The sequence below is a fragment of the Pelodiscus sinensis genome, chromosome 10 (genome assembly GCF_052426305.1).
Source record: "Pelodiscus sinensis isolate ZL-2025 chromosome 10, ASM5242630v1, whole genome shotgun sequence".
In the NCBI taxonomy this organism is placed as follows: Eukaryota; Metazoa; Chordata; order Testudines; family Trionychidae; genus Pelodiscus; species Pelodiscus sinensis.
In genome coordinates this window covers 45,625,330-45,651,672 of record NC_143061.1, presented here as the reverse complement: position 1 = coordinate 45,651,672, position 26,343 = coordinate 45,625,330, and the positions used below count along the sequence as shown (strand labels likewise).

The 26,343-nt window shown below is 46.7% G+C and overlaps 2 protein-coding genes across 7 annotated transcripts in view; both read right to left on the bottom strand.

Moving 5' to 3' along the window:
- The window catches only part of PIK3CB (phosphatidylinositol-4,5-bisphosphate 3-kinase catalytic subunit beta), a 225,115-nt gene that overhangs the window by 59,545 nt on the left and 139,227 nt on the right, over positions 1-26,343 (bottom strand). For all 6 annotated transcript variants that reach the window (XM_075937519.2, XM_075937524.2, XM_089780866.1 and 3 more), the window contains 4 exons: positions 12,048-12,147; positions 5,762-5,940; positions 1,390-1,499; positions 964-1,042 (listed from right to left, as the gene is read on the bottom strand). In XM_075937519.2, the coding sequence (XP_075793634.2) occupies positions 964-1,042; positions 1,390-1,499; positions 5,762-5,940; positions 12,048-12,147 (468 nt within the window). The remainder of the gene's footprint in view (positions 1-963; positions 1,043-1,389; positions 1,500-5,761; positions 5,941-12,047; positions 12,148-26,343) is intronic.
- On the bottom strand, positions 1,514-5,754 carry LOC149523867 (uncharacterized). Its single transcript, XM_089780868.1, has 2 exons — positions 4,604-5,754; positions 1,514-4,408 (listed from the first exon to the last, which is right to left on the bottom strand). The coding sequence occupies exons 1-2, from the start codon at positions 4,962-4,964 to the stop codon at positions 3,996-3,998; spliced, it is 774 nt and encodes a 257-aa protein (XP_089636994.1). The 5' UTR covers positions 4,965-5,754; the 3' UTR covers positions 1,514-3,995.

Here is a 26,343-nt window from a genome sequence, read left to right as displayed (position 1 = left end):
TTCTCTGGCAAAGATAGAATTTCCAAAATTTTTGGTGTCTGCAGAATTCACCTTTATATGTTTCTTTGAAACACTACAATTTTTTTTGTCTCTGAAGACAAGATGCATGGAATAGCTTGGGATGCTTTCTTGGACTCCTTCCTTAGTTGAAAAATCAAGCTGTTTACTGTGGGTACATATTGCCCAATGCTGTGACAATGAGCAATGGAAAGGTCATCTGATTTTTAATCACTGACCAGTGAAATCTCTTCAGAAAAATGACTCAGGAAGTGAAGACAATCCTAGTTGGCATGGGAGGTTAGTTTTTAAATAATGAGCACTCTTTCTTTTAAGTGTTCAGTAGCCTTTGAGATTGTTAAAGTCAGAAGCATTCTTGTCACTAGAAAGGTGTTATGCAGTGGAGAATAAGTTTGGGACAAGGAAAACAGTCAAATCCTCAATGGCCATTTCCTTTATTAACACTGCGGTACCCAGCTCCCAGATTCCTATCTTGTTGAAATAATCAAGATTTCTGGCATAAGAGATAGACAGACTCAAACACACTGGATTGTGCAACCTTGCCACAAGGACAACACTAATCTGTTTTCCTCAAAGTCCTCTCCACTTTATCTGTCTTTATCAGCACACTGAATTGCAGGAAAAGTAAAGAAGAGAATTCAGAAAAGCAAAGTAAGTTTTAAGATTAAATATTGTGCACAGCAGAACAAAACCTCAGACCTTTACAGAGGGTCCTCTGAATGTGTCTGCTCAAAAAGATACAATCAGCTAATAGCCTGAATATGCATGTAACTAGTAAATACAATTAAAACCACTGAAAGGTCTGGAACCTTGAAATTATATATTGTTTTCCCATTAGTCACATCACTGCTGATTTGAGAAGTGAAAATGTAGCACATTAGAGACTATTTTGTCTCTTTAGGGAAACAGGATTCTCTTTTCATTAAATTCAGTAAAAATTCTTACCGGAGATCGAGACCAGCTTCCTTCCAAAGTAAGTCCATCAAACGCAAAATCTGGAGTGTCAACATGTCTTGTCGTAGATCTGCAAGAAAAAGATAAAAATGCTACTTTAATACAAATAACAGAATATTGATTAATTCAAGGCATTAAAAAGCTAGTAGTCAATTATATCAAAACATATACAGTAAATGTTATTCAAAGAATATTGCCCAAGTACTACATCAGTCCCAAAGGCTAAATGGGGTTAATAAAAAAAATCTAGAGCCCTAACAGATAACCTGATACTTGGATGAATGTCTAATGGGATAGGCTTAACTGTATCTGCTTGGAAAGGCAAGGGTAATTTATGAAAGTAAAAAGCCACAGTCTAAATGCCAAGGAATAAAAAAAAGAGAGAGAAGAAAAAGGTGTAAATTGTTTGTCACTTACCATCGCCATTTTTAAAGATGATCCCTACAAGATCCCCTCCAAACATCTTATTGTTGTACACTATCCATAATGGTTTCATTTTAGAATCCATATATTTACACTTCTCAACACTGGAAGGAAATACAAGTATAAAAATTATTTAGTTTAAAAAATGTTCAGTAAAAAGCTTTAGCATTCTAGTGTAGAATGTTATTATATTTTGGTTGTATGACATTCCAAACTTTAATTTCAGTATTATCATGTCAGTAATATTTGGCAAATTTACATGTTACTTATTTATCTGTATCTATAAGCATGTACATTTGGGAATGACTAAATCTAATGCTTGAAATTGCTGTTTGTATTTTCTAAGAAAATACATTACCTTCTTTAAATCCAACCAGCCTAATTTTACACAGTTTTATGTTTGTATTTAGCTGCTGAGCCCAATATTTTAATGGCTAATGTGTATATTTATTGTTGTGAACAAAAGCCAAAACTTACTTTAAGGTGTATATATCACTAAGGGTATATCTACACTACAGCGCTAATTCTAACTAACTTAGTTCGAATTAGTTAATTCGAATTAGTTAATTCGAACTAAGCTAATTCGAACTAACGCGTCTAGAACTAAAAACTAGTTCGAATTAGCGTTTTGCTAATTCGAACTAGCGCATCCACACTGATTGGACGCAGGGGGTCATTTAAGGGTGGCTGAAACCGGTTCTGGCAGGGCATCAGGTCAGTAGTTGCTTTGCGTGGCTGCTGTCTGAGGCTCGTGCTTAAAGGGACCCCCCCGGAAAGCCGGTTCTCAGCTTTTCCTGCTTCCTTGCCAACCTCGCCGAGGGACAGCAAAGCATTGGTCTCTGTGCCCGTCTGTGTCGGTGCTTCCCTTCGGGGACGCCGCCGCAGGTGGTAACATGGAGCCAGAGCTCGCCCTGCACCTTCTGGTGCACTTTCTGGACTTGCTGCTGCAAGCCTGCCAGCAATGGCTCGAGGCTGCCTGGCACCTCCTGGTGCATGTCAGCCCCCTGCTTCTCCGCCTGGCCGCCCTGGGGGCCGTGGAGGAGCCGTGGCGGCGCCCCAGCACCGGCGTGCCCTGCCGCGTCTGGCGTCTGGACACCAGCACCAACTGGTGGGACTGCATCGTCCTGGGGTGCTGGGAGGATCAACAGTGGACCCAGAACTTCAGGATGAAGAGGGACACGTCACTGGAGCTCTGCGAGTGGCTCGGCCCTGCCCTGCGCAGAAGGGACACTCGCGTGAGACCCGCCATCCCCCTCCAGAAGCGGGTGGCCATCGCCCTCTGGAAGCTCTCCACGCCGGACAGCTACCGATCCGTCGGGAACCAGTTTGGCGTGGGGAGATCCACCGTCGGAGCGGTGCTCATGCAGGTATGGCACTCGTCGGCCACTGCGCCGAGGGGGAGGGGGGTTGCGAGGAGGGGATGGGCCGCCCCAGGGACAAAGGGGGGGCGGGAAGAGGTGAACGCACCCCGCACCGGAGGGGTCGGTCTGTCCCGGCCGTACTACACGCCACCAGGGGGGTTGCTTCCGGGAGTGGGGTGCGGGGCACTGCCAGGGCACGAACGCTCCCAGCCACCCGGGCGCCCCACTGATTGGCGCTTTGCTGTGTCTCTCTCTGCAGGTGGTCAAGGCCATCAACCGGGTGCTGCTCTGCAGGGTGATCCGCCTCGCCGACCCGGACGCTGTCATCCGGGGATTCGGCGCCCTCGGCTTCCCCAACTGCGGGGAGGCCATCGACGGGACGCACATCCCCATCCGTGCCCCGGAACACCAGGCCTCCCAGTACGTGAACCGCAAGGGGTACTTCTTCGTGATCCTGCAGGCCGTGTGACACCACCGGGGCCAGTTCACGGACATTAATGTGCGCTGGTCTGGCAAAGCACACGACGCCCGGGTGTACCGCAACTCCTCCGTGTGCCAGAGGCTGCAGGACGGGACCTTCTTCCCCGACCGCCACATCAGGGTCGGGGACGTGGACATGCCCGTGTGCCTGATGGAGGATGCAGCCTACCCACTGCAGCCGTGGCTGATGAAGCACCTCAATCCTCCCGCCAGGCCTTCAATGCCAGGCTGACCAGGGCCCGCATCGTGATGGAGGGGGCCTTCGGGCGACTGAAAGCCCGCTTTCGATGCCGCCTCACCCATCTGGACCTGGCCGAGCACAACATCCCTCCCGTGGTGGCAGCATGTTGTGTGCTCCACAATTTGAGTGAGTGAAAGGGGGAGGCTTTCCTGCCAGCCTGGATGGCTGAGGCTGACCGCATGGCAGGACACTACGGTCAGCCCCGCACTGCCGCCATCCGGGAAGCCCAGCGGGGGGCCGTCCGGATCCGGGAAGCCCTGCGGGAGAGCTTCCAGGTGGAGGAGGAGGACTGACCTCTCCCTTGCATGCCCCACTGGGGCCTTCTTCCACCCTACCCCCCTTCCCCTTTCCCCTCCCTACCTACTGTAAAATAAAGACATCTGTTTTTCAAACAAAAACGTCTGTTTATTTCACATAACTGGGGTGGGGGAAGGGAGGAATGAGGGTGGGAGAGGGGAGGGGGAAACCTGGGACGAGGGAGCTGGAAGGGGAGGGAAGGGAGGAAGGGAAAGGAAAGCTCAGGGGTGGGAGTCCGGCTGCCTCTCCCGTCTCGCCACACTGCGGGTCTGGGGGCGTCGGTGGGGAATGGTTGTGGAGGGTGGGGCAGGAGGGACGGGGGGTGTGGAGGAAGCAGGAGGGGGAGCTGGGGGAGCAGGAGGAGCAGCAGGGGGAGCAGCAGGAATTGGGAAGCGGTCGAGCAGGCTCTGGAGGTGGCCTCGCAGGGCACAGCCCTGCTCCTCCAGGGCCTCCAAACTCCTCCGGCACAGCCTCAGGTCCTCCTGGACCCAGTGGTCCTGGAGACGGAGCTGTTGCTCCAGGAACTGGAGGTGCCGCCTCTGGTAGTCCTTCTGGTTCCTGGCTCTCTTGCTTGCCCGGGCATGGGCAGCTGCTGCAGGCGGGGTGGTGCGCCCTGCAGGCCCAGGTGCTGCGGCTGTGGTGCAACAAGAACAGCGGTCAATTACCCCAGGGGCCCAGGTGTGTGAAACCCAGCTCCCCTCTGCAAGGCCAGGGCCCCTGCAGGATCCCCAGCTGCTGCTCCGTGGTGGGCAAGGCCCAGGTGCACGGTCCCGGGACTCCCTCTCGCCCCAGCCCCCCGTACACATAAGGGGAGCACGATGGTACTCACAGGTAGACGCCTCCCCGGCCTCAGACGACACAGGCGAGCGGCTCTGTGGGGTGCCTTGGGGGTCCCAGGTCCTGGGCAGGCTGCCGGCAGGCTCCTGGCTCTCGGAGCCCTCCTCCTCCTCCTCCTCCGTCTCCTGGAGCGGTCCCTTTGCCCCGGGGTCTATCATGTCCCGGGGGGCAGGGACGGCATGAGCCCCCAGGAGGCGGTCCAGAGCCTGGAAGTTGGGGCAGGCCTCCGGGTCGGCCCCTGGCAGGTAGGCCCGGGAGGAGGACTGCCGCAGGTCTTTGATTTTGCAGCGCACCTGTTCCCGGCTGCGCTGGTGGCCCCTGGCTCCTGTGGCTAGTGTGGAGATCATGGACATTGGAGGCTTCCCCCCAAACCTGGATGAGGTCCACGATCTCCGCACTTGACCAAGTGGGTGCCCGCCTCTTGCGTCCCCGGGCAGGCTCCTGGGAGCCGCCAGGCTGGTCCTGGGGAGCAGTGGAGGGCTGGGTGTCCTCAGGTGGCTGGCTCATTTTGTGGCAGGTGCAGGGTCTACTGGCTGGGTGCTGGCAGTCTTGCAACTGGCACAAACTGTGTAGCCAGCCCGTGGCCCTTTAAGGGCTCCGGGGCTGGGAGAGGGGTAATAGAGTTTCCCTGGTGTTGGCCAGAGTGGCCACCAGGGCAAGCTGGGAAGGGCTAGCTTCCCACTAGTTCGAATTAAGGGTCTACACAGCCCTTAATTCGAACTAGCTAGCTCGAACTAGGCTTAATCCTCGTAAAATGAGGTTTACCTAGTTCTAACTAAGCGCTCCGTTAGTTCGAATTAAGTTCGAACTAACGGAGCGCTAAGTGTAGCACCTATGAAAGTTAGTTCGAACTAACATCTGTTAGTTCGAACTAGCTTTGTAGTGTAGACATACCCTAAGAGATCAGAGAGCTTTAAGTTTTAAGATGGATAGCAAAAATCTCCAGACCCCAATTAAAATTGGCACCTTCACCTTAAGAAAGCAGAAATGTCCTTTCATAGTCAGGATGATACCAACCAACAGACCTTCTCCCACTCTTGAAAATGAATTCTGTCAGAGTGTCTGCTGAGCTTCACAAACAATAGATACTAAAGTGTTTCCATATTAAAGTTATGGTAAAAATATAAGCAGAAGATCATACATAACTTACTATAGTTCTGAAAGTATAACAGAGGGATTCAAAGGAGACTGGAGATCAGAAAGTGCTTCTCTGTATGCATTTTGTTTTAAACAGGTATGCATTGCATCTTTTCCTTTTGTTTTGCTTTGCTTAATGGAATTCAGTTTTATTAGACTATTTAAGGTCTTCAATTTATTGAGGGCTTCAACCTGAAATAGATTTTTAAAAGTATTCTGAATCATTTATGAAACTAAATAAAATGATAATTTAAAATCCATACTATACAACTACAAATGCCAAGTCTCATTTTAAAAATAAAAGGTCCATTAAAGATTTGGTTCAAATGTTAAAGCTAATGATAACAACAGTTTTTTTTAATTACAGTAAGAGTTAGGGATGTTAATGGGTAACCAGTTAAATAGTTACCCAGTAAGCATCATTAAAGGGTGATGCTTACTGGGGAATGGTTAACCAGTACCTTGAAGCAGCCCCTTGCCTGCATAGGGGCCAGGAGCAGTCCTTGACTGAGGATCAGCCCTTGTCCAACCCCAGCAGGCCCACTCCAGTTTTGCAGGAGCACCCCCTCCCACCCATACATTGGTGAAATGTAGTGTCAGTACAAATATAGCTATTTAACTAATTAAATGGGATTTTACATCCCCAATAACAGTGGACTGCAGCGAAGATGCCATTTCTGAAGAGTAAAATTTTCAAGAGCATCTAAGTGCCTTAGATTTCTAAGTCACACTTTCAAAAGTACCAGACTTTCAATGGGGTAAAATTTCCCCATAAAACTTATTTTAGTGTATAGACTATATACATGTATTATCTGTTCCATATACAATGTACTTTAAGAACTCTCGCCAATTTTCAAACTAGGTGAATAAAATTTGGCACAGATTCATACTGAAGTCAGTGGGACCAGTGGACAGTCATCACCTTTGAAAAAAATGTATTTGTGTGTATAAATATGGATTCAGGCAACATGCTTTACACACTCAACTTTAACTAGATTATCAGTTCAGTACAATCCTAACAATGATCCCACAAAAAAACATAAGCACATGGTTATGTTTAAGTTAAAAGTTGTGCTAAACCTTTCCTTTTCACCCCCCCTCCCATGGGAAATGAAAATTCCCCCCCCCCCCCCCCATGAGCACATGAAAATGACACTATTTTATTAAATTAAAACTGGACTTACCTGTCAGTGAAGACAGGAAAACCAATGTAAAAATGAAATCCTGGTCTTCTGAAGTCAACAGGATTTTGTCATTGAATTTAAATGGGACTAGAAATCCATCCTAAATATTTCTGTTAGTTTTTCCACTATGGTTGACTCACTTTTAAAAGAACTGAGGGGAGGCCACAAAAAGCTGTACTATTGAAATTGTTTGTGTTAGGTAAGGCTTTTTCTCTTGCCATTGACACTTTTTTTCTTTGCCACTGCAAATAATCCACATCCGTAATCCAAATCATAAACCAGAAGGCTTTAAAAGACTGGGAAGGAATATAGAGGTTTGCCAGCTATTTAGTAAAAGAAACTTTTCTAACTTATTTAGAGATCAGAACTAACTAGTCTACTGTCTCATAATACGAATACTTTTGAAATATTTGGTTGATTAGAAAACAAACAAAATTGTAACTAGTTTGTATCAATCTTTGTTGAAAAGTTTCACAACAAAACTCCATGTATGACATACTGATAAAAGGACCTGGATAAACAAATTGCCCCAGAGGAATAGGGTTTGATCTGGAAAAGAGGACCAGCAATCTCACTTTGTAGCACTGTAACAGAAAATTTCATTTTAAGATACTGTTTAATGGTATCTCACACCAGAGAGATTAAAAATATAGACAGATTGAATGGGGATAAGTGTTAAAGAACACTGATGAAAGAGATCACTTTATGCATATGCAGCGGACATGTTCAGTCATTAGAAAACACTGGAATGCAATCAGACCAAATAAGATAATTGATGCATATTTATTACTAAATTATGCTAAATACATGGGATTGGATTTAATGCATTCGAGGGTACTAAGTGAGTGGCAGAGGTCATTGCAGATCCTTTGGCCATCATCTTTGAAAACTAATGGAGATCGGGAGAGGTCCCAGATGACTGGAAAAAGGAAAATGCAGTGCGCCCATCTTTAAAAAAAGGAAAGGAGGACAGTCCAGAGAACTACAGACCTGTCAGCCTTACCTCAGTCCCTGGAAAAATCATGGAGGGGATCCTCAAGAAATCCATGTTGAAGCACTTAGAAGAGGGGAAGTGATCAGGAATAGTCAACATGGATTCACCAAGGGGAAGCCATGCCTGACCAATCTGACTAGCTTCTGATGAGGTAACTGGCTCTGTGGACATGAGGAAGTCAGTGGATATGATATACCTTGACTTTAGCAAAGCTTTTGATACTGTCTCCCACAACATTCTTTGCAGCAAGTTAAGTATGGATTGGATAAATGGACTGTAAGGTGGAGAGAAAGCTGGCTAAATTTTTGGGCCTAGCGGGCAGTGATCAACAACTCAATGTTGGGTTGGCAGTTGGTTTCAAGCAGAGTGCCAAGGATTGGTTCTAAGACCAGTTTTGTTCAACATCTTTATTAACGACCTGGATGAGGGGATGGATTGCACCCTCAACAAGTTTGCGGATGACACAAAGCTAGGGGGAGAGGTAGATAAGTTGGAGGGCAAGGATAGGGTCCAGGGTGACCTAGACAAATTGGAGGATTGGGCCAAAAGAAATCTGATGAGGTTCAACGAGGACAAATGCAGAGTCCTGTATTTGGGATGGAAGAATCCCAAGCATAGTTACAGGCTAGGGACTGATTGGCTAAGCAGCAGTTTGGCAGAAAAGGACCTGGGGATTACAGTGGATGAGTCAACAGTGTGCCCTAGTAGCTAAGAAGGCTATTGACATATTAGGATGCATTAGGAGAAGCATTGCCAGCAGATCTAGAGAAGGTATTATTCCCCTTTATTTGGCACTGGTGAGTCCACATCTGGAGTACTGCGTCCAGTTCTGGGCCCCTCAATATAGAAAGAATGTGGACACATTGGAAAGGGTCTAACGGAGGGCAACCAAAATAATTAGGGGGCTGCAGCACATGACCTACGAGGAGAGAGTGAAGGATTCGGGCTTATTTAGTCTGTAGAAGAGAATTGAGGGGTGGGGGAGGAAGCGGGGAGGAAGGGATTTGATAGTAGCCTTCTACTTCCTGAAGGGAGGTTCCAAAGGGGATGGAGAGAGGCTGTTCTCAGTAGTGACGGATGACAAAACAAGGAGCAATGGTCCTAAGTTACAATGGAGGAAGTCTAGGTTGGATATTAGGAAAAACTATTTCACTAGAAAGGTGGTGAAGCACTGGAAGGGGTTACTAGGGAGGTAGCAGAATCTCCATCCCTAGACGTTTTTTAAGTCCCGGCTTGACAAAGTCCTGCCTGGGATGATTTACTTGGGACTGGGTCCTGCTTTGGGCAGGGAGCTGAACTCGATGACCTCCTGAGGTCTCTTCCAGCCCTAGGATTCTTTGATTCTATGTGTCTTTTATTATCTGTTGGAGCTGCCAGAATGATCATGGAAAATGAAATAAAGAATGAGTCTCTCCTCTGCTAGTACAGGTTGAACCTCTCTGGTCCAGCAACATCCATGGTCCAGCATGATTTTAGTTAGCCAGATGTCCACTTATCATGGGTGTGGCCAGGTTTCCCATGGTCCCATAAAGTTTATAGCCACCAGTCCTAGCTCTCAGTATTCTGTCCTGTTTAGTTTTAATTTATACCCATAAGTGTCTTCAAAGACAGTAAGCAGTCAAAATGTTGGTAATGCTGCTAAGAAAATACTGAATTCTTGCGGTTTGGCAAATTCTCTGGTTTGGCACCGGTCAGGTTCTGAGGGTGCCAGATTAGAAAGGTTCAAACTGTAGTTGCTCAGATACTGAGAGAATCGCATTTGAAAAATTAAAAAAAACAGCAAACTGTAGAGGAATGGTTCAAAAAACCATGGGAAGTTGTGGTTATGGAAAAATTAGCATACAAATGAAATTAATTGTTAAGAATGAGCTAAAAAGTGTTTTGAGGACTATAGTTTGAAAAGTGCTATATTTTTCACAAGAAAAAGTACTTACCCTAACATACTTAAAGTTAAGGTATGTTTAGACTACATCCCTCTTTCAAAAGAGGGATGTAAATTAGACAGATTGAAATTGCAAATGAAGCTGGGATTTGAATTTCCCGCACTTCATTTGCCTAACGGCAGCCGCACGTTCTTTCAAAAATGGGTATTTTGAAAGTGAAACTGCAGCCTAGATGTGGTTCTCTTGAAAAACAAAACAAAACAAAACACAAAACCAACCCTTTTTTGAAAGATCCTATACTCCTCAAAAAACTGGGAGTACAGGATCTTTCAAAAAGGCTTTTTCCCCGCCCCTAAAGGAATCGTGTCTAGACAGCTATTTCACTTTCGAAATAACCGTTTCACTATATGTGACCTCACCAGTGCCAAATAAAGGAGAATAATCACTTCCCTAGATTTGCTGGCAATGTGCCTACTAATGCATCCCAATATACCATTAGCCTTCTTGGCTACAAAGGTACACTATTGGTTCATATCCAGCATCTCATCCACTGTAATTCCCAGGTTCTTTTCTGCAGAACTGCTGCTTAGCCAGTTGGTCCCCAGTAGCAGGGCTTGCGATCTTTCTATCCCAAGTGCAAGACTCTGCACTTGGCCTTGTTGAATCTCATCAGATTTCTTTGGGCCCAATGGTCCAATTTCTGTAGGTCACTCTGGACCCTATCCCTGCCCAACAATGTACCTACCTCTCCCACTAGCTTAGCATCACATATAAACTTGCTGAGGGTGCAATCCATCCCCTCGTCCAGGTGATTAATAAAGATGCTGAACAAAACCAGGCCCAGAACCAACTGTTGGGGCACTCTGCTTATTACTGACCACCAACCAGACATCAAACTGTTGATCACTAACTTCTGAGCCTGATGGTTTAGCTAGCTTTCTATCCACCTTACAGTCCATTTATCCAATCCATACTTTTTAAACTTGTTGGCAAGAATTCTGTGGGAGACTGTTTCAAAAAAGTCAAGGTATATATATATATATTTGCTGTGCATTAAATAAACTGAACATAGTGTGGCAGGGCGTTGCCCTGTACTGGCCCTTTAAGGGGCTGAGACCTGGAGTCAGGAGGAAGCCCAGCTGAGGCAGCTAAGGAGGGCCCAGCAGGAGGTCATATAGAGCAGCTCCAGAGAGGAGGAGGGAGACCAGAGAAGACCTGCCTGCAATGAGAGAGGCTTCAGCCTAGCAAACCCAGGTTACCCGGCCTGCGGCCCAGGACTGCAAGGAAGCAGTCATGGAGGGCGGGGCTAAATGCTAGCATGGAGGCAGCCGCGGTTCACAAGGAGGCAGCTGCGGTAGGCTGTGGGAGTTTGAGCCAGGGAAGCTTCAGGCCATAAGTCCACAAGGCAGGGTTGCAGGAGGCAACCGGGCAGGCAGAGTGGGAGAAGAACTGGGGGTCCTAGGGAGTAGAGAGGACCCTGGAAGAGGAGCAGAGGAAGAACTGACTCCCCCCCCCAGAAGGGGGCGCAGACCAAGACCGGAGTGGTCACTGCTGGAGGGCAGTGCCCCGAAGACACCACCACCCCCAAAGGGGGCATGTCGGAGCAGCCAGCTACTTCCCCATAGCCACCCTGAGGGAAGAGCTGTGAAAAAAGTGAGTCAAACCCGCTAAAATACATACTACCTCTGTTTTTCAGAAATACAGGATTACTGCTGCAGCTCAGGTCTTATGTCAATGAAATTTTGACACATTAAACTCTTCTGAATACATTTTGCAATTAAAACTTGGCAGATCAATTAATAGCACATTGTCATATGTTTAGAAATGAACCTCACCTCTCATCTATGACTGGTACCTCCACAGAGGTAGCAACAATTTTATTTCTTATCTTCTGATTTGAGCAATCTATGTAGACTCCATTAAAATGTAGGGCATTATTTCAGAATCCTTATTAAAGCAAAAATCCGGATTACCTCCCAGCAAAAGCCAAAGCTTCAAGAATTGACTCTTTACAGTCACCTACTATGTTGACTGTTCCCCCTAGAATGCATGTACCCTATTTGCTAATCTCAGTAGCATTAGGCAAGTGCTTCCCATTCCTATGTCTCTCTCACTAGCCCTTTCTTCTCTTTAGCCCACATTGTTCTTATGAAAGACTGACTCCCCCATATCATCAATGGAATAGATTTTTCACTTGCAGGCAGGAATAAGTGAAGACAAATATTTAACAATCAGTACCTGTTTGGAAAGAACCTTCATGTGAGCAATACTTCCTCGGCAGTAAGCTTCAAGAATTACACCAAACTGTACTGAGACAGCAGGTATGTGCACCTCTGACCTACAGGAAGCATCATGTGAAAACAGAAAAAAAAAATCACTGGAGTTGCAAAGATAGATTCTTTCCATTTTATAGAAAAGAAATCTTCAAGCTATTACAATAGGAAAAAATGGTTACTTACTTTGTAACTGCTGTTCTTCGAGATGTGTTGCTCATGTCCATTGAAGTTATGTTTGTGCACACTGCATGCACAGATTCCAGAGCTTTTTTCCTTAGCAGTATCTGTCAGGCCAGCCAGCAAGCCCACTTGAGTGGCACCAGCATATTGGTGAATATATATGCCTGCTGGCCCTCACCCCCTCAGTTCCTTCTTGCCAGAGTCTTCCGACAAAGGGGAGGTGGGTGGGGCTTGGAATGGACATGAGCAATACATCTCGAAGAACAACATTAACTGTTTTTTCTTCGAGTGCTTGCTCATGTCTATTCCAGTTAGGTGACTCCCTAGCAGTACCACAGGAGATGGGGTCAGAACCTTATTGTGCAATGGATTGCAACACAGTCCTACCAAAGGCTGCATCGTCTCTGGCCTGCTGTGTAATGGTGTAGTGTAAACATATGAATGGAGGACCCTGAGGGGCACTTGTGTGACAATCATCAATGAGGCCTGTACCCTTATGGAATGGGCCATAAGCAGGGGCGCCATCCATCCCGCAAATTCGAACAGGCCTGATGCAGGAAGTGAACCACGAGGACAAGCACTGGGCCGACATCGGGAGACCCCTCATCTTTTATGCTATAGAAATAAAGAGTTGGGGTGACCTGCTAATCTTTCTTGTCTTATCGATGTAGAAGGCTACGGATCTCTTCATGTCTAGGGGCTGCTTCCTAGGTGTTGCATGGAGTTTCGGGAAGAAAACAGGGAAGTAAATATTCTGGGACATGTGATAATGTGACATGACCGTGGGCAGGAATGACTGGTGGGGGTGAAGCCTAACCTTATCCTGAAAGAAAACCATATAAGGGGACTCTGATGTGAGGGCACTCAGCTCTGACATTCTCCTAGTTGATGTAATGGCTACTAGGAAAACTACCTTCCACTAGAGGTGCTTCAGGAAGCCGTGTCCAAGAGTTCAAATGTGGTACTCATGAGTCTTGTAAGGACCAAATTTAGGTCCCATGTGGTTAGGTGTTGGTGCACGTATGGATACAGCCTATCCACCCCCTTGAGGAATCACTTAAGCCAGTGCGTTCACAATACTGTCCTGCTCCCTTCACCTGGATGGAATGCTGTGATGGTGGCCAAGTGGACCCGTAGGGATGAAGTTGATAGCCCTTGCTGTCTAAGGTGAAAGAGGTAGTCTAGGATGAGGGCGATAGGGGTCCCCATAGTATCTACCTCGTCCCAGTAGTCCAAAGTGAAAAATGCTTCCATTTAGCATCATGGGTTTTCTGCTCTCCACAAGGACCCTCCTAACTGCCTCTGAACAGAGGTGTTCTGGTTAACCACAAAAGTGCCGGGCTGCCAGTGGAGGGATGACAGGTTCGGGTGGCACAGCTGCCCTGCCCCTGGGTCCTGGGTGATCAGGTCTGGAGTCAATGGTAGGTAGCATGATAGGCTCCTCTACCACTTGGTCCAGGAGCATAGGGTACAAGTGTTGGCATGGCATGCTGGGGCTATCAGGATGATTGATGCTGCGCACCTCCTGATCATCAGAAGGAACTTGTACAGAAAGGGGAAGGGAGGAAACACAGAGAAGGTGGGGGGGGGGACACACTGTACCAGTACTGCATCCCTTAGCGACTCCTTCCCCGTCTCAGATATGAGCAGTAGCTCAGACACTTGACGTTTCCCTGGGAAGTGAACAGGTCGGGAGGGGGATAGCCCCACCCCTGGAAGATGACATCCAAGATATCCATCTTGATGGACCACTTGTGGGCCCTGAACAACCTGCTGAGCTGGTCTGCCAAGCTGTTGCGGTCCCATGGTAGATAAGATATGTCCAGGTGGATCCCGTGTCCAATACATAGCTCCCAGAGACATTGGGCTTCCTTGCATAGGGGAGAAGAATGAGCCCCACCCTGATGATATAGTGCATGGCTGTGATGTTGTCCGTGAACACTACCTTGTTCTTCAGGTGGGGTAGAAACACCAGGCAGGCCAGCCAGATAGCCCTGAGTTCTTTGACATTCATGTGGCAAGAGCTCTCGTTGGGGGACCTCATACCTTGAGTTCTGAGGTTCGACAGATAAGCTCCCCAACTTGTGTCCGATGCTGTGTTACCAGCTGAACTGATGGGGCCTGTCTGGAAAATGGGATGCTGTGGAAAATGACCTGTTCCTGAAGGCACCAGTCTAGGGACTGGGGAACCTATTTCGGTACCATGACCATCGCATCCATAGGTTCTCCTAGTGGGTTGCGTACTGTTGCCAACCACACCTGAAAGAGTTCAAAGCTGCAGTCTGGCGTGCTGGACCACAAAAGTAGCAGGTTGCCATGTGGCCTGATGGTCTGATGAATGCGCATGATGTTGTAAGGGGCAAAGCCGTAAGGCTGTCGATTATCGCCCTATTGGCTAAAAGCCTGACCCTGGAGAGGGACACTCTCACCAGTATGGATGATCCCAAACAAAGTCTATTATCTGGGTTGGATGGAGAGTGGACTTCTCCTCACTTATGAGGAGACTCAGTTCGTGAAACAGTTTTCCTTACAAAGTGTATGTGGCTGAGGACCTCATCCCTGGATGATCCTCTGATTAGCCAGTCTATTAGGTAAGTGAACACCTGGATTCTGTGCCTTCTCAAGAAGGCCACTACAGCGGCTATGCACATGGTGAAAGCCTTTGGTGCTGTGGAGAGGCCGAATGGGAGGAATGAGAACTCAAAATGGTCTTGGCCTACTGTGAATCTTAGGAATTTCCTGTGGGATGGAATTATCAATATGTAGAAATATGCGTCGTTCAAGAGGGTGGCATACCAGTCTTCTTCCTCTAGGGAGGGGATGACGGAGGTGAGGGTGACCATCATGAACCTTGTATGTCTTTACAAACGAGTTGAGGTTCCTTAGGTTCAAAATGGGACAAAGCCCCCCCCTCCTTCCCCCTTGGATTTGGGGATAAGGAAATAGCAGGAGTAAAACCTTTTCCCTTTGAACTCCTCTGAGATAGGCTCAACCACTCCCAGGAGCAGAAGTGCAGATACCTCCTGCTTCAACAGTAGCTCATGAGAGGGGTCCCTGAAGAGGGATGGGGAAAGGGAGTGGGAAAGTGGGCAGGAAAGGAAAGGGATAGCACATCCTCTTTCCACCAGGCCAAGTACTGAACAATCTGAAGTGATTCGGGACCAGACAAGGAAGAAATGAGAGGGCTGGCACCACAGGATGGGGTTAGCAGGGAGGCTGGGATGCCAACCTCAGGTGTAATTTCAAAACGAGGTCTTTGGGCTGCTAGTTAGGGAGCAGGGCAGATCCCCTTTTGGAATCAGACCTAGAACCCCTAAGTCTGTTCTTGCCATTGTTATAGTAGTTATTCTGACCCCTCCTCCTGCCCTGGTCAGACCTGAACAATTGCTAGAAGGGTTTTAGGGCAAGTCTAAGATGTAGGGGTCTCCGCTGAGGGTCCAGGGTATGGATCCCCAGGGATTTTAGTGTAGCCCTGAAATCCTTGAGACTATATGGAGCCTCAAGTCCATCTGCTCAGAGAACAGGCCGGTCCCCTCAAAGGACTGTCCAGTGTGTTTTGGATCTCAGGTGGGATCCCTGACACCTAAAGCCAGGCATTATGCCTCATAACCACCCCGGTAGCCATAATGAGAGCAGCAGAGTCTGAAGCTTCTGGGGCTGCTTGCATCGCTGTGTGCGAGACTGCCCTGCCTTCATCTAACAGGGCCCCAAACTCCTGCCTTGCATCTTGTGGACAACATTCCCTATATTTGTCCATCGCAGACAATGTATTATATGCATATCTGCTCAGCATTACTTGCTGATTCGTGATTCGGAGTTGCAGTCCCTCCATCACGTAGGTCTTCCTGACTAGGAGGTCTAACTTCTTCGGCTCCCTGCTCTTAAGCATAGTCCCAGGGGCCCTTGTCTTTCTTTCTTCCCCATTGCATGGACTACCAGGGACGCCGAGGGTGGGTGGGCATACAGGTTTTCATGCCTAGACTACAGGAAGAGGTAGCACCTCTCCACCCCTTTTTGGGTGGGTGTAATGGAGGTGAGCGTATGCCACAAGGCCTTGGAAATCTTGGACAGTTTTGTTAAGTGGCAGTGCGACCCTAGCTGGGGTATCTGCTGTCAAGATGTCTACCATAGGATCCAGGTCTTCAGGTACCTCCTACACCTGTCAGCTTGCGGAGTAAGTCTTGATGCATTCTAGCATCCATGGCAGGCATAGAGGGCAGGGGTCAGACAGAGCCTTATCTGTTGAGGAAGATGAGGACTCTCTTGGGAGGAGTTGCTCCAACTGCTGTTCCATTGCCTGTGGTGGTGGAGCAACTGGTACAGAGGGCTGGGCCAGCACACCCTCTCCCTCTAAGGGTGGTCTTGCCACTTCTTAATAGGAAGATTGGCCTGCTTCCAAAGCTGGGGCCCTGGTAAGAGGAGTAGCTGAGCGAGTGTCCCTTGAAGGAGAAGTCACCAAGAAATGTCTGGAAGGAGGTGGTCCCTGGGCCTGATGATATGCCCAGAGGGTCCAAAAGGGTGACTGCTATTGAGGTCAAGGTTGTTGAATGGCTGGGCTAGAGTGCCGGGACCGGGAACGGTGCTGCAACCTGGATTTGTTAGGTGAGACCCTGGAACGGATGGAGTCTGTATCTGACTGCGATGAGTATTCTAATGCTAGCCACGGTGCCAGGGAGCAATGAGATGACCTGTGTCTGGCCATCACTGCCAGCTTCCTTCTGTGGGTCAATACTGGAAGTGCCATTGGCGGTGATGGTGGCGGCATCGGGTGCAGATACTGGCACCAAGAGGTAGTGCAGATCTGTGATGGCCGGTACTGGGGCCGCTGATGTCACCAGAACCTGCGGTGCCATGAGGGGCAGTGCTGACATGGTGGTTGGTGCCTGGGTTTCTGTATGGGTTGTTGTTGGTGGCAGCAGCAGCACCAGTGCAAGCACTGGTATGGGGGGGGGGGCCTGCTGCTGCGGCAGCATCAGCCCCAACATCAGAGCTGGGATAGGCACTGGGATCGGTGTGCACATAGGTGCCAGTGACCATGGTTGCCCTGTCTGCTAAACTGGATCTGGTACCAATAGAGGTGCCTGATGTTCCTCATTGGCAACCGTGATCAGTCCCGGTGATGAGGTGAGCTCTATGAGCTTACGCACAGCACTGAATGCCTCTGGAGTCTATGGCGGCTGAACCTCTTCGATCACTACGTCCGGTGCTGGACTCTCTCTGCATTTTGAGCTCAACCAGTGCAGATGTGGTGTGAGAGCCTTCTGACACAATGCTGTGGCTACATGCCTACCTCCATGGTGCACTTTATGGCCATGCTTCATAGGGGACTGTGGCAGGACGCTTGCCCTGCACTGGCCCTTTAAGGGCAAAAACCCAGACCTGAATGAGGGCTGAGAGCGAAGCCCCAGCTGAGGCAGCTGTTGCTAATGAGGGCCCAGGTGGGGGCCATATAAAGAAGGGCTCCTGGAGGGAGAGGGGAACTTACTGCTTGTTTTAATAGAAAGCAAGAGGGACCTTGCTGTTTAGGATAGTCAAGACAGAAGCAGACTGTGAGGGACTCCAAGAAAATCTCACCAAACTGAGTGATTGGACAACAAAAATGGCAAATGAAATTTAATGTGGATAAGTGTAAAGTAATGCACATCGGGAAAAATAACCCCAACTATACGTACAGTAGGATGGGGGCTAATTTGGTTACGACAAATCAGGAAAGAGATCATGGAGTTATCATGGACAGTCATAGAATCATAGAATCATAGAATAATAGGACTGGAAGGGACCTCGAGAGGTCATCGAGTCCAGCCCCCCGCCCTCAAGGCAGGATCAAGCTCCGTCTACACCATCCCTGACAGATGTCTATCTAACCTGTTCTTAAATATCTCCAGAGAGGGAGATTCCACCACCTCCCTTGGCAATTTATTCCAATATTTGACCACCCTGACAGTTAGGAATTTTTTCCTAATGTCCAATCTAAACCTCCCCTGCTGCACTTTAAGCCCATTACTCCTTGTCCTGTCCTCAGAAACCAAGAGGAACAAATTTTCGCCTTCCTCCTTGTGACACCCTTTTAGATATTTGAAAACCGCTATCATGTCCCCCCTTAATCTTCTTTTTTCCAAACTAAACAAGCCCAGTTCATGAAGCCTGGCTTCATAGGTCATGTTCTCTAGACCTTTAATCATTCTTGTCACTCTTCTCTGTACCCTTTCCAATTTCTCCACATCTTTCTTGAAATGTGGCGCCCAGAACTGGACACAGTACTCCAGCTGAGGCCTAACTAGTGCAGAATAGAGCGGCAGAATGACTTCACGAGTTTTGCTTACAACACACCTGTTGATACAACCTAGAATCAAATTTGCTTTTTTTGCAACAGCATCACACTGTTGACTCATATTCAACTTGTGGTCCACTATGACCCCTAGATCCCTTTCCGCCATGCTCCTTCCTAGACAGTCGCTTCCCATCTTGTATGTATGGAACTGATTGTTCCTTCCTAAGTGGAGCACTTTGCATTTCTCTTTATTAAACCTCATCCTGTTTACCGCTGACCATTTCTCTAACTTGCTAAGGTCATTTTGAATTATGTCCCTATCCTCCAAAGAAGTCGCAACCCCACCCAGTTTGGTATCATCTGCAAACTTAATAAAAGTACTCTCTATCCCAATATCTACATCATTGATGAAGATATTGAATAGTACGGGTCCCAAAACAGACCCTTGAGGATCTCCACTTGTTATCCCTTTCCAGCAGGATTTAGAACCGTTAACAACAACTCTCTGACTACGGTTATCCAGCCAATTATGCACCCACCTTATCGTGGCCCTATCTAAGTTATATTTGCCTAGTTTATCAATAAGAATATCATGCGAGACCGTATCAAATGCCTTACTAAAGTCTAGGTATATGACATCCACCGCTTCTCCCTTATCCACAAGGCTCGTTATCTTATCAAAGAAAGCTATCAGATTAGTTTGGCATGACTTGTTCTTCACAAACCCATGCTGGCTATTCCCTATCACTTTATTACTTTCCAAGTGTTTGCATACGATTTCCTTAATTACCTGCTCCATTATCTTCCCTGGGACAGACGTTAAACTGACCGGTCTATAATTTCCTGGGTTGTTCTTATTCCCCTTTTTATAGATGGGCACAATATTTGCCCTTTTCCAGTCTTCTGGAATCTCCCCTGTCTGCCATGATTTTTCAAAGATCATAGCTAAAGGCTCAGATACCTCCTCTATCAGCTCCTTGAGTATCCTGGGATGCATTTCATCAGGACCTGGTGACTTGCTGACATCTAACTTTCCTAAGTGATTTTTAACTTGTTCTTTGTGTATCCTATCTTCTAAACTTACCCTCTCTCTGCTTGTATTCACTACGTTAGGCACACCTCCAGACTTCTCGGTGAAGACCGAAACAAAGAAGTCATTGAGCATCTCCGCCATTTCCAAGTTCCCTGTTACTGCTTCTCCCTCCTCGCTAAGCAGTGGGCCTACCCTGTCCTTGGTCTTCCTCTTGCTTTTAATGTATTTATAAAAGGTCTTCTTGTTTCCCTTTATGCCTGTAGCTAGTTTGATCTCATTTTGTGCCTTTGCCTTTCTAATCTTGCCCCTGCATTCCCATGTTGCTTGCCTATATTCATCCTTTGTTAGTTGTCCTAGTTTCCATTTTTTATATGACTCCTTTTTTATTTTGAGATCATGCAAGATCTCCTTGTTAAGCCAAGCTGGTCTTTTGCCATATTTTCTATCTTTCCTACACAGCGGAATTGTTTGCTTTTGGGCCCTTAACAACGTCCCTTTGAAATACTTCCAACTCTCCTCAGTTGTTTTTCCCTTCAGTCTTGCTTCCCATGGGACCTTACCTACAAGTTCTCTGAGCTTATCAAAATCTGCCTTCCTGAAATCCATAACCTCAATTGTGCTGGTCTCCCTTCTACCTTTCCTTAAGATCATGAACTCTATTATTTCGTGATCACTGTCCCCTATACTGTCTTCCACTTTCAAGTTCTCAACTAGTTCCTCCCTATTTGTTAAAACCAAATCCAGAACAGCTTCTCCTCTGGTAGCTTTTTCAACCTTCTGAAACAGAAAGTTGTCTCCAATGCAGTCCAGAAACTTATTGGATAGCCTGTGCCTCGCTGTGTTAGTTTCCCAACATATGTCTGGATAGTTGAAGTCTCCCATCACCACCAAATCTTGGGCTTTGGATAGTTTTGTTAATTGTTTAAAAAAGGCCTCATCTACCTCTTCCACCTGGCTAGGTGGCCTGTAGTAGACTCCTAGCATGATATCACCCTCGTTTTTTACCCCTTTTAGCTTAACCCAGAGACTCTCTACACAGCTATCTCCTACGTTCATCTCCACTTCAGTCCAAGTGTGTACATTTTTAATATACAAGGCAACCCCTCCTCCCTTTTTTCCCTGTCTGTCCTCGGAAAACTTCCACACACTGTGCAGCGGTGGTCAAAAAGGCAAATAGAATGTTAGGAATTATTAGGAAAGGGATAGAAAATAAGACACAGAATATCTTACTGCCCCTGTATAAAACTATGGTATGCCCACATCTTGAATACTGTGTACAGATGTGGCCTCCTCACCTCAAAAAAGATATTTTGGCCTTGGAAAGGCTTCAGAAAGGGGCAACTAAAATGATTAGGGGTTTGGAACGGGTCCCATATGAGGAGAGGTTAAAGTGACTGGGACTTTTTAGTTTAGAAAGGAGGAGACTGAGGGGGGCTATGATAGAGGTATATAAAATCATGAGTGGTGTGGAGAGGGCGGATAAAGAAAAGTTATTTATTAGTTCCCATAATAGAAGAACTAGAGGACTCCAAATGAAGTTAATGGGGAGCAGGTTTAAAACTAATAAAAGAAAGTTCTTCTTCACACAGCGTGTAGTCAACCTGTGGAACTCCTTGCCAGAGGAGGCTGTGAAGGCTAGGACTATAATAGAATTTAAAGAGACGCTAGATAATTTCATTGAGGTTAGGTCCATAAAAGGCTATTAGCCAGGGGATAAAATGGTGTACTTGGCCTCTGTCTGTCAGAGGCTGGAGAAGGATGGCAGGAGACAAATCGCTTGATCATTGTCTTCGGTCCACCCTCTCTGGGGCACCTGGTGTTGGCCACTGTCGGCAGACAGGATACTGGGCTAGATGGACCTTTGGTCTGACCCAGTACGGCCGTTCTTATGTTCTTATGACCTGACTGCCAGGGAAGCAGAGCAGTGCTGAGGAGGAAGGCAGGGCTGGAGAAGCTCTGGCCAAGCTAGTTCCCAGGTTTGAACCCATGTGGCCTGAGTGTCCCCTCCCGGGGGGGTGGGGGGAGGTAGAGATAAGGGGAAACTCCCCTGATAAGAACAGTCAACTTCAAACTAATTACACTACTTAATTACTCTAAACTACAAGAACTGTATTTAAAAGGTAGACTAACTACCTAGCCAAGCTCTCCAGCTACCATCATGGGCAGTAAGAAGGAACTGAGGGGTTGGAGGGCCAGCAGGGACATATATGAGCCAATATAGTGGTGCCACTCCAGGGGTCTTCCTGGCTGGCCCAACAGATACTGCTAAGGTAAAAAGCTCCAGAATCCATGCACGTGGCATGCACATACCTAACTGGAATAGATATGAGCAAGCACTCGAAGAAGTAGTTATTGCTTCCATAATTCAACACAAAACTCAATACTCTGACTTAAGTAAATGCAAAGCTATATTTGAGAAAACAAAATCCTAATGCAGGGCCATGTTCCTAAAAACAGTACAAGCCAATGTCTAGGTGCTAGGCTTTGAAACAAGAAGCATTCATTTCTATTATAGTTTCTTCATTCTTTGGCCTAGAAACATTTCAGAGGCACTTTAAAAATCACTGGGAAGGAAGTCATGCTTTTAAATCAGTCATCACTACCTCTTTGGCTAGAAGTGATTTTGATAAAAGGGATGTTAAGAAGCAGTTAACTGGCTAATTGAGTAGTCAGTAGAATTTTTATCAACTACTTGATTAGTTGATAAGGGAAGGCAGCCCAGCTCAGTCTCGGCTCAGGCTAGTCAAGGACCTACCCCTGCTGTAGCTCTGCAGTTTAAAGGTCCCGGAGCTTGCCTAGCTCTTAGTACATTTAAACTGCAGTGCTGCAACAGGGGTAGGTCCCTGAGCTAGGCTCCCTGCCTGGCCGCAGCATTCTCTTGCTGCAGCCAGCTCAGGCCTCTGCAGATAGAGGCTGCTTTGCAGCAACAGCCCTTGTCCATGGGGGAGGGTCCTGCAGACAAGGGCTGCTGCTGGAACAGCCTCTTTTGGGGCCTACTGCAGGCAGAGGCTGCTTCGTGGCATCCTCCCGTCCCCCTCCCCCCGCCCATCCTGCTGCCTCTGACACAGGCAGCAGCACGGCAGGAAGCAGGTGACACTGCAGAGAGAGTGCTGGGGGGATCTGGCTTTTAATCCAGCTCCTTTTAATTTTCTCCCCCCCGTGGTGTTTTAGATGCTGCTTATAATTATTAGAACTGGGAGCACTGGCTGTTGGGAATCTGGAAGCACAGGAAACAGGAAGGAGGGGGGAAGGAGATGGGCCAGGCCTGAGTGAGAGCTACAGAGGTGAGCAGAAGCAGCTTTGTAAAGAGGTTTCACCTTTATTAAATAAAGGCCTGTTGAAGTTTGTTACTACCTTGCTTGCATGATACAACATTTTGGCGATGAGGAAGGATCTTCTGCCTCTGAACCCACCTGCACCCTTTCTGCAAAGCCCAGGTGAGCCTCCAATTGCTTTTACTGCCTGGATCCATATGTTTGAGACTTATCTGCTTGCAATCAGTGCTACAGAGATTTCTGAAGTAAGAAAGCGTGCTCTGCTAATCCACTGCCTTGGAGCAGAAGGGCAGCATATATTTTACACTTTTCCCCTTGCAGATGAAAAATATGAGACTGCACTCATTGCATTAAAGAACTTTTTTGTGCCAAAAGTGAAAGTAGTAGATAATCGCTATAGATTTCGCCAGCGTGAGCAGAAACCAGGGGAGACTATAATGCAGTATGTTGCTTCTCTGAGGAGTCTGATTGTAACTTGTGACTTTGGGAATATGGCAGATGAGATTATTAGAGACCAGCTCATTGAGAAAACAACCATGCTTTGTGTAAGAGAACACTTGCTTCTAGAACCACAACTTACACTGGAAAAAGCAATAACCATTGCTACCCAGATTGAGTCAGCTATAGCAGAAGCCAAAATAATGAGCATGGATACAGGAGGCCCAGTCCAGGCTGTGACTCATTTGCAGAAAAATGCACGATTGCTGCAGACAAACAATCACAAGGGGAAAACTAATGAAAAACCACAGAATCAGCAAATTCAAAGCATAGCAAAAGCATGCTTTCGCTGTGGATCCCCACAACACCTTGCAAGCTACACAAGATGTCCTGCAAAAGAAGCTCAGTGCAATCACTGCAAAAAGATTGGGCATTTTGCTAAGGTATGCCACAGTAGTCAGTCCAATCAACAGGTGCATGCAGTTACAATACCAGATGTTACTGTGCTGAGTGTGGACAAAGTCGCTACTGCACATATTCCAGAGCAGATAAGGTACACTGTAAATGTTTCTGCCATACTTTAAGGCAAATCATATCCTATTCAGCTAATGTTGGACATTGGTTCAGCAGTATCTATGCTACCTGATTCCATCTATTTGCATTACTTTAAAGATGTGCCTCTTACTAAACCCAAACTGTACTTGGTGTGCTATTTGAAAAACCAAATTCCAGTACATGGCTGCCGGACAGCAACCATGACTTTTGGTGATTGCTGTGTAAATGCAGAGTTCTACATTGTCCACAAAGGCACTCCTATCCTTGGCAGAGATTTATTGTCTGCTTTAAACCTCAGGGTAGTTAATGGACGAATTGATCTTCCTCAGCAAAGCACTCTTGCAGTACGCACACCAATTTCAGCTGGGACCCAAGACCAGGTTGAGGAGAAACTTGGCTGTGCTTATGGGTTTGTGCATAAAGTTAAAATGCGACATAATGTGATGCCTGTACGACAGAAGTTACGGCACTTACCATTTCAGTCAGGGAAGCTGTTTCATAGGAACTTAAACTTGTTCAAAAAGACATTATTGAAGAGATTGACTTCTCGGAATGGGTTTTACCTATAGTAGTGGCACAGAAGAAGGATGGAGGCATTTGCCTTTGTGTGGACTTAAGGGAGCCAAATAAAGCTATTGTGATTGACAGCCACCCTCTTTCTCACATTGAAGTAGTATTTGCAGAACTCCATGGAGCAAAGATGTTTTCTACTCTTGACTTGCAGAGCGCATACCACCAGGTTATGTTGCATGAAGATAGCAGAGACCTCACAGCATTTATTACACGTGAGGGACTATTTCGTTTTAAACGGGTTCCATACGGTCTTGCATCTGCCCCAAGAGCCTTCCAAAAAATTATGTCATTGATTCTGAAGAATCAACATGGAGTTAAGTGCTATCTGGATGATATTATCGTGTTTGGGAATACTTCTGAGAAGCATGACAATAATCTGCAATGTGTACTAAATTGCATCAGCCTAGCAGGCCTCAGGCTCAATATATCTAACTGCAAATTTAGACAAAGAGAACTCTCCTTTTTGGGGCATACAATTTCACCGGCTGGACTAAAACCTGATCCAGATAATATCCTAGCAATTTCAAATGCTCCTCTTCCATCAGATTTGCAAACCTTACGTTCCTTCTTGGGTCTAACCTCCTGGTATGCAAAATTCATTCCCAATTATGCTTCTTTCATTGAACCGTTACGAGAATTACTACGGAGAAGTGCAACGTTGGTGTGGACAACGGATGCACAAGCTAGTTTGGAAACTGTGAAAGACTTGATTGTACATAGTCTAGTACTTGCACTATTCAGTCCTGCATTGCCCACAATTGTGACTACTGATGCTTCTGATTATGGACTTGGGGCTGGCCTCACACAACTTCACGAGGACAACACAGAGAGGACTGTTGCATTTGCTTCAAGGACACTGAGTGATACTGAGAGAAAATATTCTACAGTTGAAAAAGAAGCACTTGCTTGTGTCTGGGCTACTGAAAAATGGAGAACTTACCTGTGGGGCCACATGTTCAAGTTGCGCACAGACCACAGCCCTTTGACAACATTGCTAATCACGAAAGAATTGGGAAGAGCAGGGAATCGTATTGCTAGATGGTTTGCAAGACTACTCTCTTTCAATTATGAACTGGAACATAAGCCTGGAAACCAAAACGTGATAGCTGATTGCCTTTCTCGCCTGCCTCGCCTGCCTTTGTCTTCACCAGATGGTCCACTGGAGGATGAGGATGAAGCAGTTGCACTTATTACAAGCACTCTTACTGCAGTAACAAGAGAGCAACTTCAAGCTGCTTGTTCAGCATGTCCAATTCAACAAAAGCTACAGGAATTTCTGACAAAGAGATGGCCCAGTAACCCTAAAAACTTTGACCCAGTTTTGCTGCCTTATTTTAGAATTTGGGATGAACTTTCTTTGCTTGATGGCTGTGTGCTACAAGATACACACCAGCTACTTGTGCCAGAAGAGTTACATCCAAAACTCATACACCTGGCACACGATACTCATCAAGGTATTGTCAGAACCAAACAACAACTACAAGATCTGTATTGGTGGCCAGGGATGGACTCCCATACTGAAGCAATCATAAAATCCTGTGTCACCTGCCAAATGTATGATAAGACGGCAGTGACATGTACCCCACCATTACAGCCTGTTCCTCTTCCGGATTCTGCATGGGAAAAAGTTGCGATTGACATCGTAGACCCTTTGATACTGCTCCAATTGACTGTCGTTATGCCATCACTTTAATAGAATATTTCAGTAAATGGCCTGAAGTGGCGTTTACCTCACAAATTTCTTCTGCTACAGTAATTAAGTTCTTCTTTACAGTTTTTGGCAGGGAAGGTAACCCCAAAGAACTGGTTTCAGATAATGGTAGTCAATTTACTTCTGTGGAATTTGAAACTTTTCTAGCAAGAGAAACATTTTACATAGAAGATCATCCCTGTATTACCCTCAAGCCAATGGGGAAATCGAAAGGTTTAACAG

Coding starts and splice junctions, on each gene's coding strand:
- LOC149523867 (XM_089780868.1), bottom strand. CDS start 4,964: ATGTCCATGATCTCCACACTAGCCACAGGAGCCAGGGGCCACCAGCGC. Junction 4,409..4,603: donor GGCCGGGGAGGCGTCTACCT/GTGAGTACCATC, acceptor GTTGCACCACAG/CCGCAGCACCTGGGCCTGCA.